Source organism: Hyperoodon ampullatus (genome assembly GCF_949752795.1).
Source record: "Hyperoodon ampullatus genome assembly, chromosome: 3".
Classification (NCBI taxonomy): Eukaryota; Metazoa; Chordata; class Mammalia; order Artiodactyla; family Ziphiidae; genus Hyperoodon; species Hyperoodon ampullatus.
Genome location: NC_136916.1, coordinates 34932364 through 34950125, shown reverse-complemented (window position 1 = coordinate 34950125; position 17762 = coordinate 34932364). Strand labels below are relative to the sequence as shown.

The 17762-nt window shown below is 40.7% G+C and overlaps 1 protein-coding gene across 1 annotated transcript in view; it reads left to right on the top strand.

Moving 5' to 3' along the window:
- The window catches only part of ADAMTSL3 (ADAMTS like 3), a gene marked incomplete at its 5' end in the record, with an annotated part of 559659 nt that overhangs the window by 474268 nt on the left and 67629 nt on the right, over positions 1 to 17762 (top strand). Inside the window, 3 exon segments of the mRNA XM_079701202.1 lie at positions 287 to 1361; positions 13620 to 13747; positions 15867 to 15995. Coding sequence (XP_079557328.1) covers positions 287 to 1361; positions 13620 to 13747; positions 15867 to 15995 — 1332 coding nt within the window.

Genomic DNA, 17762 nt, shown 5'->3' with positions numbered 1-17762 from the left:
GTGCAATTCATTCAAACGTGCATTCTTTGCTGCTAAAGTACCAGATAGTTGTGAAATTTACCCCCATCTAAGGATGTATTTTATATATATACATACATATATATATATATATATATATATATATATATATATATATATATCATTACTTATGTTTTAGTTCTCAAATGTCTTAAAAGAGGAAAAAAGAATTTGTTGACTTGTGCCAGCCTTGGAAGATTACAGTCAAAAAGTTTTCATTATTGAGATATTTGTGTTTTCTTTTCTTTCTTTTTTTTTTTTCCTACAGAAATGCAACCAGGGAGGACAAAGACCAACCTTGGCAAGCAGGGTCCTCAGATCCTTGGTGTCCAGAGAGTCTACATTCAGACAAGGGAAGAGAAGCGCCTTAACCTGACTGTCGGGAGCAGAGCCTATTTGCTGCCCAACACATCTGTGATTATTAAATGCCCAGTGCGACGATTCCAGAAATCTCTGATCCAGTGGGAGAAGGATGGCCATTGTCTGCAGAACTCCAAACGACTCGGCATCACCAAGTCAGGCTCACTAAAAATCCACAGCCTTGCAGCCCCCGACATCGGCATGTACCGGTGCATTGCAGGCTCTGCCCAAGAGACAGTGGTGCTCAAACTCATTGGCACTGACAACCGGCTCATTGCACCCCCAGCCCTCAGAGGGCACACAGGGGAATATCCTGGGATGGACCACAACGAAGCCAATAATTTGGGAGCCACGTGGCATAAGATGAGGCAGAAGTGGAGTAACAAAAATGAGCTTTATTTGGATGATGGCCAAATTCATCACCAGCCTCTCTTAAGAGCTCTGTTGGGCCACTGCAGCCATTCTGCAGGAAACGCCAACTCCTGGGAGTTTGAGAAAAAGCAGTTTGAATCTGCAGTTAAACAGGGAGCCTACAGCATGGATACCGCCCAGTTTGATGAACTGATAAGGAACATGAGTCAGCTCATGGAGACCGGAGAGGTCAGTGATGACCTTGCGTCCCAGGTGATATATCAGCTGGTGGCCGAGTTAGCGAAGGCGCAGTCTGCACATGTGCAGTGGAGGGGCATCCTGGGAGAGGCACCTCCCGCGGCTCACCTAAGCGGGGAAACGGGAAGTGTGCCCCAAAGCTCAAATTCGAAAAACTCAGGCAAGCTGACATTCAAGCCAAAGGGACCTGTTCTTTTGAGGCAAAGCCAGCCCACCTCGATTTCTTTTAATAAAACAGTAAATTCAAGGATTGGAAATACAGTCTACATTACAAGAAGGACGGAGGTTATCAATATACTGTGTGAGCTTGTTACCCCCGGTGAGGCCACATATACATGGACCAAGGATGGAGCATTGTTACGACCCTCCAAAAAGTAAGTAAAATAAGAATACAGTGTTTCCTCTGTAATACTGTCTTAATGGTTCTTCTTCCAGCTTTCTTGAAAATATTTTCAAATCCCTTCTCCTAAGAATGTGTTTCCAACAGGATTCTTTAGGAAAGAAACTCAAAAATGTTAGGGTATGGAATGTAAAATAGTTAGCTAGTGGGAAGCAGCAGCATAGCACAGGGAGATCAGTTCAGTGCTTTGCGACCATCTAGAAGGGTGGGAGGAGATATGGGGATATATGTATACATATAGCTGATTCACTTTGGTGTACCACAGAAACTAACACAATATTGTGAAGCAATTATACTCCAATAAAGATCTATTTTAAAAAAAAAGAAAGAAAATCAAGGTAGTCTTTACTTCACCATCATTTTAAAGTGGAGGGCTAAATGGCTACCAGTTCTAGGAGAACAGTTACTTTCTTCTCAGCCTATTATAGATAAGATTGTTTTCTGGCTTCCATTTTTGTTGTTGAAAAGTGTGTTGTTAACATAATTATTATCCATTGGTAGGTAATATGTCCTTCTCTGTTTATCTTTCAAAATTTATTCTTATCTTTGGTGCTCTGCAGTTTTATAATGGTAAATCTACGTGAGTGTCTTGTTTTATTTATTTTGCTTGAAATTTCCTGCACTTTCTGTACTGAGGATACATATATTTTATCAGTTCTGGAAAATTCTCAGCCCATTTTCTTTTTGAATATAGCTTTTTCTTCTTTCTTCCTAGAACTCCAAATAAATGTATGTGAGAATTTCTCTGTCTCAATCTTCCCTGTGTTTTTTTTTTTTTTGCGGTACATGGGCCTCTCACTGTTGTGGCCTCTCCCATTGCGGAGCACAGGCTCCGGATGCGCAGGCCCAGCGGCCATGGCTCACGGGCCCAGCCACTCCGCGGCATGTGGGATCTTCCCGGACTGGGGCATGAACCCGTATCCCCTGCATCGGCAGGCGGACTCTCAACCACTGCGCCACCAGGGAAGCCCTTTCCTGTGTTACAACCTCTCTTTCATATTGCCTCTTTTACTTTCTGGTTTGCTACTTGTCTCTTCAGCATTGTAAAAAACTAAGTGGATATTAGCCCACCCACTTAGTTTTCCATTTCAGTGACCACATATATAATTTTTAGAAGTTCTGTTTGGTTATTTTGTGGATTGTTGAATAATTTTTGATAGTTTGTCAAGGTGTTCTTCTATTTATGTATATATTATGTAAAGTATAAGATTATACATTAAATATAAATAATCCAAAAGCTCCAACTAAAAGCCAGAGATTGTCAGATGATAACAAAGCAACAACTAAAATATAGGTTGTCAACAAGAAGTTCACTTCAAATGTAAAAACACAGATAGGTTAAGAGTAAAAGGATAGAAAGCAGCATATCAAATAAATGCATACTTGAATGTTTCTAACAGCCTTATTCATAATAGCCCCAAACTGGAAATAGGCCAAATGTCCATCAACTGATGACTTTGTAAACAAATTATGGTATGTCCATAAAATGGCAAATGCTCACCATAGATAAGGAAGGAGCTACGGATACATCAATATGGGTGAATATCAAAACCATTATGTTAAGTGAAAGAAACCAAGCATAAAAGACTACATACTTTATAATAATTCCATTTATATGAACTTGTAGCAAAGACAAAATTACAGTGATAGCAAGAAGGTCAATGGTTGTCATAGTCCTAAGGTTTTGGGGGAGGGGACTTGACTGCAAGGGAGCAAAGGAAACTTTTTGAGGTTATAGAAATGTTATATGTCTTGCTTGTGGTGGTGGCTACACGAATGTATACATGTGTCAGAAATCAAATTGTACACTTAAAGTTAGTGAATTTTATTGCCTGATAATTACAGTTCAATTTATAAAATGTGTCTCAAAACAAAAAAATCTTAATAGTATTATACTTCCTTTTCCCCTCTCTCATGTGCTAATTTTTATCATACATTTTACTTCTACTTACATTATATACTCTAAAATGCGTTGCTACTGTATGTATTCCATACAATCACCTGTCAAAGGAATTTTAAAATGAAAAAAAAAAAGTCAGGGTATGGTTTTCACATGTGCATGGGAATTCTCAAAATGAAATCATACTGTCCCAATCACTATCACATAGGTGTGATACAAGACTGGATACCGTTAAGGTTGAATTTAAGCATGTACAGACTCTCTCTTTGCAGGTCACTTAACATTTAAAAATAAAATCAACATAAGGCCATTAAAAAAGCATACTTACAGTAATCTTACATTGTGTAGGAACTGTAAATCAGAATCTTCCATATCTAGCAGATGTGGTATCTCATTTGAACTCACACCAGCCCCATGAGTTTGGCAGGGTAGGGGTTAATACTTTTCTGATGAGGTCGTTGAAAAACAGAATCTCTTTTGCAAATATTTTCTCCCATTCTGAGGGTTGTCTTTTCATCTTGTTTATGGTTTCCTTTGCTGTGCAAAAGCTTTTAAGTTTCATTAGGTCCCATTTGTTTATTTTTGTTTTTATTTCTCAGAATGGGAGAAAATATTTGCAAATGAAGCAACTGACAAAGGATTAATCTCCAAAATTTACAAGCAGCCCATGCAGCTCAATAACAAAAAAATAAACAACCCAATCCAAAAATGGGCAGAAGACCTAAATAGACATTTCTCCAAAGAAGATATACAGATTGCCAACAAACACATGAAAGAATGCTCAACATCATTAATCATTAGAGAAATGCAAGTGAAAACTACAATGAGATATCATCTCACACCAGTCAGAATGGCCATCATCAAAAAATCTAGAAACAATAAATGCTGGAGAGGGTGTGGAGAAAAGGGAACACTCTTGCACTGCTGGTGGGAATGTGAATTGGTACAGCCACTATGGAGAACAGTATGGAGGTTCCTTAAAAAACTACAAATAGAACTACCATATGACCCAGCAATCCCATTACTGGGCATATACCCTGAGAAAACCATAATTCAAAAAGAGTCATGTACCAAAATGTTCATTGCAGCTCTATTTACAATAGCCAGGAGATGGAAGCAACCTAAGTGTCCATCTTCAGATGAATGGATAAAGAAGATGTGGCACATATATACAATGGAATATTACTCAGCCATAGAAAGAAACGAAATTGAGTTATTTGTAGTGAGGTGGATGGACCTAGAGACTGTCATACAGAGTGGAGTAAGTCAGAAAGAGAAAAACAGATACTGTATGCTAACACATATATATGGAATCCAAAAAAAATAAAGGAATAAAGAAAATGGTCAGAAGAACCTAGGGGCAAGATGGGAATAAAGATGCAGACCTACTAGAGAATGGACTTGAGGATATGGGGAGGGGGAAGGGTAAGCTGGGACAAAGTGAGAGAGTGGCATGGACATATATACACTACCAAACGTAAAATAGATAGCTAGTGGGAAGCAGCCACATAGCACAGGGAGATCAGCTCGGTGCTTTGTGACCACCTAGAGCGGTGGGATAGGGAGGGTGAGAGGGAGGGAGACGCAAGAGGGAAGAGATATGGAAACATATGTATATGTATAACTGATTCACTTTGTTATAAAGCAGAAACTAACACACCATTGTAAAGCAATTATACTCCAATGAAGATGTTAAAAAAAAACAAACCAGAATCTCATGACTAATTCATGGCCAGTCAGAACCAGGGACCTTATCTCCTGAACACTGCCAGCGATGTTTGAAGATCACACAAATAATAGCTTCGGTAGAAAGATTGAGAATCTGAAGTAATTTTCTATATCATGCAGTTTTTCATGTCACAAAATCCAAAAATAAGATGATTAAGGATCAAAGTTTTCTGAGATGTTCAAAACACAATATTATGGCTTCCCTGGTGGCTCAGTGGTTGAGTCTGCCTGCCGATGCAGGGGACACGGGTTCCTGCCCCGGACCGGGAAGATCCCACATGCCGCGGAGCGGCTGCGCCGGTGAGCCATGGCCGCTGAGCCTGCACGTCCGGAGCCTGTGCTCCGCAAAGGGAGAGGCCACAACAGTGAGAGGCCCGTGTACCGCAAAAAAAAAACCCCACAATATTAAGTCACCTTATTTTATTGTGATAGTTATCCATATCAGTGCAAAAATATCACATTTCATTCATTTTACACAAAATAACAGGGGATAACAGAAATATTAATTCGCTTTTGTGTTCTTTTCTGTCTCCAAATCTTACTGTTTGTACACATAGGGTTATAGACCTTTTGCTTTCTTTCAATTTGAGTTTAAGAGCTCAAGCTGCACCTTATCTGCCTCTAGGGATTGTTGAGAGACACAAAACACCAGATGTTAAATTGTTTTGCAAACCATAAGTTCCTTTAAAAATGCAAGTTTTATTTTTATCATGTCGTTTTTTTGTGCATCACCTAATATATGAAACATTAAAAGAAATGTAGGTAAAATTCAAATTTTATATTAAATTGTTAGGCTATGTCTTAGAATGAAAAGATAGAACAAATATAATTTTTTATTGTTTTGCCTGGAATGCTGAACACAAGAGTATAATGAAGTTTTTGAAGTGGAATTAACCTTCCGGATCAACTAACTTAGCAGTTCTCAAATCTTTTGGTCTTAGGACCCCTTTAAACTTAAAAAAATGATGAGAAGCCCGAAGAGCTTTTGGTAATGTGAGTTATATCTAGTGATGTTAGAAATTAAAACCACGAAACAGGGCTTCCCTGGTGGCGCAGTGGTTGGGAGTCCGCCTGCCGATGCAGGGGACGAGGGTTCGTGCCCCGGTCCGGGAGGAGCCCGCATGCTGTGGAGCGGCTGGGTACGTGAGCCATGGCCGTTGAGCCTGCGCGTCCGGAGCCTGTGCTCCGCAACGGGAGAGGCCACAACAGTAAGAGGCCCACATACCGCAAAAAACAAAACAAAACAAAAAACAAAACATGAAACATCTAAAAGAGCTGTTTATTAATCCATTTAGAAATAAGTAGTAAGCCCAATTCATGTTTACATAAATAGCATAATTTTTGAAAAGCAGTATTTTAAAAATTATTGATAATGGCATTGTTTTACATCTTTGCAAATCTCTTTCATGTCTGGTTTAATAAAATATAGCTGGATTCTCCTAAATGCTTCTACATTCAATCTGTTGTGATAGGTTGTGTGTTTTTTTTTTTCAAAGGATAATTTAATAATTTAGTTCCCAGCTGGTCAAGTAACAAGGATCATTCTGACTTCACACCCATTTGAGAAACAGTTGGGGGCATAAATTATAAATGGAAACAAAAAAATTAATGATTTTCTTTCCCTTCTCAGACCATTTTTCCGTAAGATTGGGGTATAAGAAGGCTACGAACAAATGCATCATGACATTACACTAGCTTCACCTTTCATTCCTACAGCCCGAGTTAATGAAAGGGAAACAAGACGATTTCTAAAAAACACATATATTCCAGGAAAATCTCTCTAGTAAAAAGTGTGACTAGTATGACGGTGTGTGTGCATGTGAGCACTTCTGGGGTATTTCCATGCCTTTGGGGTGCCATAAGGTTCCCCTTTAGAATTAGTAAGATGGGGATCTATCACCTCACACTGGATTTATAGTGGTTTTTCCCATAGTTAAAAGGAAGTTATGGGGCTTCCCTGGTGGCACAGTGGTTGAAAGTCCACCTGCCGATGCAGGGGACATGGGTTCGTGCCCCGGTCAGGGAAGATCCCACATGCCGCGGAGCGGCTGGGCCCGTGAGCCATGGCCGCTGAGCCTGCGCGTCCGGAGCCTGTGCTCCGCAACAGGAGAAGCCACAACAGTGAGAGGCCCGTGTACGAAAAAAAAAAAAAAAAAAAGTTATGAAACTAATATACTATGGTAAATCAACTATATACTTCAATAAAAAAAAAGAAGCTACACCCTGTTATTCCTGACACTGAGATCTTTCAAGTCCAAGTGCAAATACAGATTTAAAACCTGTTTTTCTTTGGTTTCTTTTTTTTTTTTTTTTTTTTTTTTTTGCGGTACGCGGGGCTCTCACTGTTGTGGCCTCTCCCTTTGCGGAGCACAGGCTCCGGTCGCGCAGGCTCAGCGGCCATGGCTCACCGGCGCAGCCGCTCCGCGGCATGTGGGATCTTCCCAGACCGGGGCACGAACCCGTGTCCCCTGCATTGGCAGGCGGACTGTCAACCACTGTGCCACCAGGGAAGCCCCTTTCTTTGGTTTCTTCACTTGGAAATTTTATTTCCCTGAAATATTCTGTTGGCTTTCTCTTTTTCCTTAGGTGTGCTATTTTTTTTTAACATGTGCAAGTGGATTATCAGAAAAAGCCAGCACAATGGATATTTTCCTTAATTTGCATTTTTGGTTTTTCTTTGCATACAATGTTTCTTTTGTTCTGAATACAAATGATTTTTTTTTTTTAACATCTCAGCTCGGTGTTTTGTGTCCACCTAGAGGGGCGGGATAGGGAGGGTGGGAGGGCGACGCAAGAGGGAGGAGATATGGGGATATATGTATATGTATAGCTGATTCACTTTGTTATACAGAGAAACTAACACACCATTGTAAAGCCATTATACTCCAATACAGATGTTAAAAAAAAAAGGTGTGTTGTTTTTATTGACGTTTATAGAGAGAATTTGGCTTCATACAGATATGTCAGTTGGAAAGAGAAGGAATATTTTCATAGCCCTTTCAGGTAATTGTGGCTATTCTTTTTTTAATGCTACACTAAAACTAGACAAATGGTAGTTTCTTAAAGGTTAGCTGGAATGTGGAATCTAAAACCATATTAATGAGATTTTGGTACTCTGTTACAATGAAATCTATTGGTTTCTCTTGCTCTTTGAATGGATGTTTTAACTATACTAGATTTTATAACATCATACATTGGTCATTTGGAAAATACTGGCTGACTGAGTTATACACATCTTCCAAATGTTGACACATTTCATTGTACAGTACAAAAAAGACGTATATTCTTTAATATTACTACCCAGCTTTTCAAAAGAGTCCTTGAGTTTTCGAAAGCAGTCACACTCACAATGAAGGCTACTGATTTTCCAAAATTCTAATTTTCCCTTGAAAGCTCAAATGTTATCATGGGCAACAAATACTGTCAGTTGTTTTCCTCGAATTGGCCAGCTCGTTTATGTTCATTTAAAAAATTATCTTCCAAATACCCAAGTCCGAATAATCATGGTTTGTCTGTCAGTCATTCTTGCATGTAAAGTGGTATGCCATGAAAAAGCAGCTAGTTCAGCTAGCAGTTCACACAATCACACCAACACACTTGGGCATGCAGCAGAAGTGCTTTGTATTTCCCGTTTTGTCGTACAGAATATTTCAAAACTTACACTCAAGGGTCAAGTTATAGTAAAATTAATAAGTTCTACTGCTTCATTAAGGACATTCTTTTTTTTTTTTTTTTTTTGCGTTACGCGGGCCTCTCACTGCTGTGGCCTCTCCCGTTGTGGAGCACAGGCTCCGGATGCACGGGCCCAGCTGCTCCGCGGCATGTGGGATCCTCCTGGGCCGGGGCACGAACCCATGTCCTCTGCATCGGCAGGTGGACTCTCAACCACTGCACCACCAGGGAAGCCCCATTAAGGACATTCTTAAGGGAAACTGGCATTTTTGTTTTTACTGCAAGTGTGTAATACCAAGAATGCAGTGACTATTGGTACCCTTTGGTGCCACTGCCTTGGTTCCAGTTCAGGTACCAATAGTTTTACCCATCACTGCTTTTACTATGAGTGCAAATGTCAACACAGTGAAAAATGCAAATAATGGCTTAGTATTTACTATTATGAGGATAGTTTTGAGCTCACGGACCCCTGGCGTCCATGGACTACCCTTTGAGGACAGCTCAACAGTTTCACTTTAGAAATTATAAGGAAACAAGAGGCTGAGAAGGTTGATCAGTTGACTTGTGGCCATAAAGTACGACAGGGATGTAGTAGAGCATGGTCAGTTTAAGTCAATGTTTGTTGAATTGAGTTGATTTTAGATTGTTTGACTTGTTCAAATGGAATTAACATTTGTTTCTGAGGCTGAGACTCCTGGAAATCCTATAAAGGTTCTGACATCCCACTCAGATGTGTTTCTGCATACTCTGAGGATCAACCATTTGATACTGAAACAATCCTGTATGGCTATTAAGAGTTTTTGTTTTTAATGTTTTAAGGGAATTTTTAAAATATCTATTTTTATTTCCTTTTTTTTCTCAAATTTACCTAATTAATTTTTTCAGCTTATGTTTAAACTCCTTTATGCAACAAAGGTTCTCACTTTTATATATATTTTTCTGAACTTCATAAATCTTTTCAACTGAAGAAATTCTGAAATGGAATTATGTTTCTGAGAGCCTCTCTCCCTTAAGAGGAAACAGCGTGGGCGTGGAGTACATTTGGACGCCAGCTGAGTAAGAAATCTCAGCTAGGAAGGGAAGGCTGTGGGTAGGTTCCCTAGGGATGATGTCTATGGAGAGATCAGCCTTGTTATTACTTCAAGTTAAGAATAAGGTTATGCAGCAAAGGCCAAGATCAGGTTCCTTAAAGAACTTTCAGCCCACGGACTGGTCCAGGCTGGATACTGGGTGGCACCACCTGGCAGGAAGGTTCACATGTGCTCGACTATTTCTAATCTCAGTGATTTCTCACTGTGCTGTAAAACTGAGGCCAAGAAAACCAAGGAATCATCTGAGAATTGCTAAGTCATACAAACGTACATATGAAATAATTTAAGAAAACATTTTAGTGTATAAACATTTGTCAAGTAGAGTTATTAGTTATACTTTTGTTCTTAATCAACTATTCCTTAATAGGGATTTGACAGTGCAAGTCTAGCCCTAGTAATATCTAGGTCTGCCATATTCCTGTTTTTTTTCTGGGCAATTCAGCTCTTTTGTTTTCTGCCCACCCTTGATTATTTCATTTGTGGGTTGCAGGAGAGCTTGCATCTTCCTAGTACATTTATTCTCTACCATTTTTCTGTTCTGTTCTAATCATTCATGCATTTAGTCATTGAATGTATTTGAAAACTTGCTGTATACAAGGCACTGTGCTAAGCATAGAAAATGCACGGCTGTGAATAAGATTTGGTCCCTGCTCTTGACAAGATCACAGTCTGGTGGGAATAAAAAGATATTTTATAAATATCTTTTTACATATATGAACCAGAGCAGAAGGAGCCCAGAGCGGGCAGAAGGTAACTCTGGGAGTATTGGGGGAAGCTTTACCGGGGAAATTGCATTTGTTCCAGGACTCAGTGGGTAAGTCAGAGTTTGCCTGGAGTGGGGAAGGGCATTCCAAATAAAGTGAACAACGTATGCTAAAGCTCGGGGTGATGACAGATCATGGAATGTCCTGGAACCTGTTAGAGGTTCATTATGGCTGGAGCATAGGATGAGCGAGCAACATGAAGTGACGACAGGAAATGAAGTGGCCCCGTTCAGTTCATGAAGAAACATATAGTGTTTAGTGGTCAGAACAGTCCATGTTGCTAAGATCTGTAAAGTGCGAAGGGGCAGGGAAAAAAATAGTATACGGACCACTGATCCAGACAACCTATTAGCAACTTCAAATCATTAAGAAAAAATTAAAATAAAATTAAAGCAGAACAAGTACTCTTTCTCATTTCCTGAATAGTTATGTCACCTGTGAGCATACACCTGACCAACTCTGATTCTCCAAGTGGTATTTACATGAGGGTGTTTATGAATATCAAGTGGTATTTACATGCAGGTACAATATTGGGAAGCCACAAGGAACTCACACAGTGTAGTCCTGATTCTTAACAGCATGGTCAAAATCCAATATAATGCAGCTTGAGCTTTGTTACCTCCACTGACTTTTTCGTGCCGTGATAGTGAGATAATAACCATTGCCAGGCAGCAGTAACTAAAGGTCCACTCACTTCCAGTGTGAAAATCTGAAATGAAAAGTCCACGTCTGCAGTTTGTTAAGAAGGATCGGGGCAGAAAACGAGGGCTTAACATCCGGCAAATTAAGGTTTGCTCGTTTGTCTTTTTTATTTATTTTTAATTGTTTTTAGTTTTTAAACATTTTAATATAATTTTAAAAGCCTTTGTATGGGAAAATATTGACACACAGAAAGTGTAACATTGATTAAACGTTACATATGATATGGATCTCTGGCATTCTAAATAACACCGTAAGCTTATTTTTAAAATGTTCTTATTCACTAAACAAATTACTTTCAGGAAACACAGTACAGTTAGCCCATAAGTTCTTTAGGAGATTGGGTACTGTAAACATTGGAAAATGAAACTTACAGATGTTCTTTATTTATTATTATGAGCTATAATAGTGGAAGCCAGTCTGAAGAGAGTTTCAAAATTATGTATTTCTGGAGGTTATGTCACTTGGATAAAAATGAGTTTATAGGAGTGACAGTCGTAAGACTGGACTTAATCCTTTGAGGACTCAAATAAGAGCATAATTTAAGCGTGACAGATTTAGAAATGAAGGTTTTGTCCTCATTCATAAAAAAACTAAAAAATTAATAACTTATTATCCAATACTAGGCATATCATTAACAAAGTAGAATCCATTATCTCTGTTTTCTCACTTGTGACTTCAGGAGAAAGTGAATTTAAGTTCTTTATTTTCAACGACTTTTAAACTGCTATAATAAAAAGGAAGTAAAATTTGAAGAAATTTTCTTAAGTTTTCAATGTTTATTCTGAAGAAATTTGAAAGAATATAAACAATAGTGAAATCATTCTCTACTGAAAGTCATATAGGATGGTCCTCTAGTCTCATAAACCAAAAGATTTATTATTTCATATAGAATTAGAAGAGAAACCCCAGTTAAAATAATATGAAGTGAAAATTGATATAGAATATAATAATTTATGGCACAATGTTTATTTTCTGTTCATAAGTGGTAGAATGGGTCAACCCTGAATTTTAAAAAAATTAATAAAGGAGATTCGATTGGCCATTGACAGATTTTGCTGTCTTTAACTTCTCCCTTTCAACTGTTTCCTTCTTGTTTTCTTATAAAAACCTCTTCCACTCTCTTATAACTAATATTTCACTGAACACTTGGGAATTTTCTATTTCTCCCTTTCCTTCCATAGCCAAAATCGTGTTCAGGACCACCATGCATGTGTATACAGTTTGTACTTTGCACAAAGGTACCCAGCTGAATGGGCAAATCTCTGGCTGAAATTGAGCTCACAAATTGCCCACAAAGCTGTGAAAGGCATTGTCTCTCCAGAGGAAGGGAAGGAGGTGGACAGAAGGGAACCCTCTGCTCACCAACCCCTGAACTTTGAGGCTACGTTTGCCAAGGGTGAGGGTCAACTTTTTTTCAAATTCATACAGATATCCTATAGCCTAGAAGCAGCCCTAGTTTTCAGAGTTGCTACTCCCACTGCAAATGGTTCTACCATTTTCAAAGGAGTAGTACCTGTTAAAGTCAGCTGTACCACAGTAAGGTGTGGGTCAGTAATGCTGACAGACAGGTGAAATTCAGTATGTATAGAACTGAGAAATAGAGAAGCAGGAGACACAGCATGACTTAGTACCTCTGAACTATACACAAGGGAATCAGTGCTGATCCCTGTTTGAGATCATCTTTCCCAGTAAACCATACTATTAAGGAACAGTAGCGTGGAGACTGTGTGTGCCTAATAATCCCTGCTATACTTCTTTTGTAACTTCACCTAGAGTTTACCTTACTTGGACTTTTGATTTTCCTGTAGAGAATGACACACATGTCTCATATGGGTTTGTAAGGTGCAACATTAGTGAAATTTTAATAATGACTAACAAATTATAAAAGAAAGGGAAATATCAGATGATTTAAACTCACTATTAGTATTCAGTACTGTATTTTTCATGCTTGAAAGAAAACTATGTAATGTACCAAGAAAAATTGCAGTTGCGTTTTCTTGAAATGTATAGTCTTACAATTAAACGAACCTTACAATTTGTTTGCAATCTCATTTGTCTTTTTTAAAACGTGGTAGATTAAGCATTGAGTCCATCCAGAAAAGTCTGTTCTCATGCAAAGTGAGATAGGATGATTGGATCTCCAAGCACAGTCCAGCTTTACCATTTCCCTGAGTTTCAGCCAAGAAGAAGGACTTTTCCACCCTCTAGTCTATATAGTTGTCTGCTTATAGGCAGGAAGCTTGACAAGATCATCTCCTGGGATCCTTGCCGGCCCAAAGTCAATCATTTTGCTGTCTCATTCTCTGTGAGTTGCTGTGGTTCTAGAACAGTTCAGTGTGTTACACGAGCGCATCCTCTTTCTGACTGTTCTACAGAGTCATTGTGGATGGAATGGGGAAAATACAGATACAGAAACCTACAAAGAAAGAACAAGGAATATATGGATGTTCTGTCGCTAATCATCTGGGTTCGGATGTGGAAAGCTCTTCTGTGCTCTATGCAGGTAATGCCTATTGTTGAAACCTGGAATGCCTGGGTTTGGTTTTGTCTTGAACATTAAACTCTGGAGCAGCAGTTTTCATGCAGCAGAATCACCGGGAGGTGGGGTTAAAACACAAATGTCTAGACCCTATTCCCAGAGGTTCCGACAACAGCAGGCTTGGGATGGAGTCTGAGAATGTGCATGTCCCCAGGTTATGCCAGTGCTGCTGGCCTGAGGACCACACTTTGAAAACAACTGCTCTAGGGTTTGCTTTCTAAGAACTGGGAATTAATGAGACAGAGTTTAATCGGCAGTGTTGATAGTATGGACTTTTCATTTTTAAAGCGCCACCAGCTGGCGAAAGAGAGTAATTATCCTTTAAAGGTTGATGTATATACCTCGCAATGGCATACCCCCCAATCCTTAGAAACACTTTCAGGAAATTGTCATAATAAATTAGTGTAAATTGTCCCAGGATGTAGACAAAGTCACTTTAATATTAAAGTGTGCTTTTTTTATGAAGGAACATTTTTAGCTGGCAAAGTTGTAAGCAATGCTTCCTTGTGTCAGGCTCATGTTCTGGGATTAAAACTAAAATAAGAAAGTTATCGTCCAACTCTCTGCTGTGTGGCTTCTGGTATCTATGGCTCAAATAAACTAAGGTGAGGAGAAAGACAATATCAGGGATTGCAACCCAGCATTTAGACAACTAAGCATTGATGTAGCCAGTACATCACATCTCTAAATAGAGGAGATTGGACCAGTTGATTTTAAAAGCTCCTTCAATGTGCAAGGCTTGATGCTAAGTCCTTCTCCTGGCTGCATTCCCAAGGTAGGGCCTTCAGGCCTTGATTTTTTGTGCCTTGATCCTCCTGGACTGTTCTATCCTGTGAGCATCAGCTCTTTTCCAGAAAACTTCAGTTCCAAGGTTCTGGAATTGCTGGGAGGAATAGAAGTCTCTCTTGCAGCTCACAAATTTCCCCGTAAGTCCATCCCAGAACAGCTCAGATTCATGGGAGAGCTGGTGCAAGGTCCTCAGGGGCCAGAGGACATAGGACAATGACAGCCCTTTCCCAGCCCAAGAGTTCCTATCTTTTCAGTTCTCAGGATAGCATTTCAGTGCCCCAAGCACTCCAGGAGCAAATGGAACATTTTGTCACCCAAACATGGTCATTCCCAAGTTCTCTTCTCCAGAATACATGGTTACCAAACACCAAAATGTTGTTATTCTTTCATGTCCTATGCATTGGTGATAAAACAGATTAAAGAAATATGATGTGGCCTCTCCCTCCAAGAGCTTACCTGCTAATGGGGTGGAGGAGGGAAACCAACCATGGCAATAGTTCTGCAGTAGAAGAATGTGGCCTTCCCTGACCCCCACATGCTCCTGAGAGACACCTGGGCAACCAGCACCTTTCTCTACCTCAACAGCCATCACCCTGTAATGGTAATGGTGTCTCCCACCAGTCTGTGGGTTGCTTGAGGGCAAGAATGGTTGTTTTCCAACTTCATATTCCCATTCTCCAGCCCAGGCACAAAGTATGTTTCCTGCGTGAGTTCATAAATGAATCTGGTAAAAGTACATGGTTCTTAATATCCAGGAAAATAAAAGTCTGTGAATGAATTCCTGATTCTTTATGACCTTGTTTTTAATTTTTCCCATACAAGTGTTATGCAGGTTTGTTTCAAACTTTCCTTCCAGAAAAAGAGTCAGGTGGTCCCAAGCCCTCATGTGTTTTGGTCCTGCTTTAAACTCATCCAAGGCTGCACTGCAGAGATGTTATTCCTGCCGTGCCATGTCTTGTTTGCATGAACTTCTGATTCCTTCTTTTTCAAAGTATCAAAGAGGACTTTATCCTCAATTTTGGTTATAAAACCAAACTATCCTCACAGTCTGTATATGGTTGTTGCAAAGCCTCTTTGTAGATATCTCTTTGAATGCATCCATCTGTCTATCCATCCCCTGAGCACCTCCAGGCTGTGGCTGTGCAAGTCCCCATGGGGCACCACGAGGGATACCGAGAGAGCCAGGACTCCGCTCCTGCTCTCAAAGAACTCAGCAAAGCTTACCAAATGCAGCATGGTTTACTCAGAGCAAAAGCCTGAACCTAACATAGTTTCCTGCTCCCTTTGAATTAAGAGGCACCTGTCATCTTGTCTATTGGAAGAAATATCACCAGACTGGAGCACAGCCATCTCTCCGTCGTGATTGGAGGCATCGTGGAAGCACCCCAGCGAGCAAATGTGACCATCCAATGTCCTGTAAAAGGTGAGCGTGGTCATTTCCAGTGGGAGAGCACAAGGCCAGCCCAGTGTGGCCGGGAGTCGCCAGCTGGCATTTTGGTAGCTCAGACAGCCCTACAAGCTTAAAAATCTGATTTTCCAGCACCTGACAGAGGATCTGTCTCTCAAGGGTGAGCTGACACTAGCTCATGAGACCAGTGTGTAAAACAGAATGCAGTTTAATCATTCTCATTGAGGACTATGAGGACATGCACAGGACCTGCCCTGTACACTGGCATGCTCACATTGGCAAGACCAGAACACCCTGTCCCGGTGGGCAGATCTGCTCAAAAGGCCAGCTTCTAGCAGGTGATTGCTTGGTGAGTATGGAGTTGGAGCAAGGAGGTTTGTTGGAAATCATTAGCTGTGTCCTCCAGCTGGACAAAGGCTGTGCTAGGCAAGGCCAGGTCAGAGAGTGGGAATGTCAGGGTCCCGTGGCCTAGACTGTCTGTCCTGGACTGTCCTTGGGTGAGCATCACCAGTCTGTGCCTCAGTGGCTCTTTCTGCTTTGTTTACAACAGCAGCTAAACCTTCTTCTAACTGATTCATTCTTTCTTTAATAGAAATGCCATTTTCAGTCTGACGTCTTAATCTAGGGCCATTCTGTCTCTTTAAGCCATGGATTCTTAAGTCTTACCCCGGGCCCATGCATGCCCCAACTGAGATTAATATTATACGCTGTACACACGTACATTTTATGGGGGCCAGGGGGCCTGTGTGAATAGCTTTGATCAGTTTCTCAGAGAGAATTATAAACTCCTCAAAATTAAGATCTACTATGTTAGGGTGACCTTGCATGTGCCTGTCATTTACTGTGCATTGATTTAATTCTCTGGGGAACTGTATTTGCCTGGCTTCCTAGTTCTAACGGGGTACCTGTAGTTGCAGCCCCTTAAGATGAATCTTGCCAAGGCCAGAGAGCCCAGGGTAACCGGAGGAGCCCTTATGGCTGGTCTCGGTACCAGAGTAAAGGTGCACGTAATGACAGGATCCTAGGACACAGCCATCCAGCTCTAAGGCTCTCCCTCCCTGTCACTGTCAGTTAGTTACTTGCCATGTTTCCAGAGCTTCACCTTTGGCTTCACAAGCAGTGGAAAGTTGCTAACCCCCAAGGTATTATTTTTCACCCCTTGGAAGTCCCTGAAGTGTTTGGCCTACGCAGACTTTTGAAAAATCCCTCCAGCCTCCCAACTGACTCCACCCACAAATATGTGAGTTTTCTGGCAAAACACACCTACCATCACAGAACGGGCGGCGTTCTCTGGCTGCAGCAAGGAGAGAAGCAGAACGGAACTCTGTAGTTGCCAAGCCACAAATGTCTAGAGTTTCTACAGCTCTACACCTGCAGAGGATTCTCAAAATAGATCTGACTCCTATTAAGAGAAACCTCAACTTTTAACATTATTTCTAAATTTCTTACTTCCCCACAATAGTTTACAATTAGGCTTTTGTGGGGACAATCCATTGAAAGGACTGTGGTGTATTATTTGCTGTCGTAAGGCAGGGACTGGAAACTTTTCGTGAGTGAAGCCTCCAGCTAAGACCATTAAGCTTGTCTTGGTTTATTCTCCGGCCAGGCCCAGTCAGCTTGTGTGCCGTCTCTGACCACTCCTTGACACCTGCAGTCCCTTGGACCCCCGTGCTGTGCCCCCTCGGGCCCGCGATGCAGCTCGGTGTTGGCAGACTTCCTCTGCCTCTTCTCTCCCCCGCCACACCCCCTTTCAGCTCTTACTAGGAATGGGCCCATTTGGTC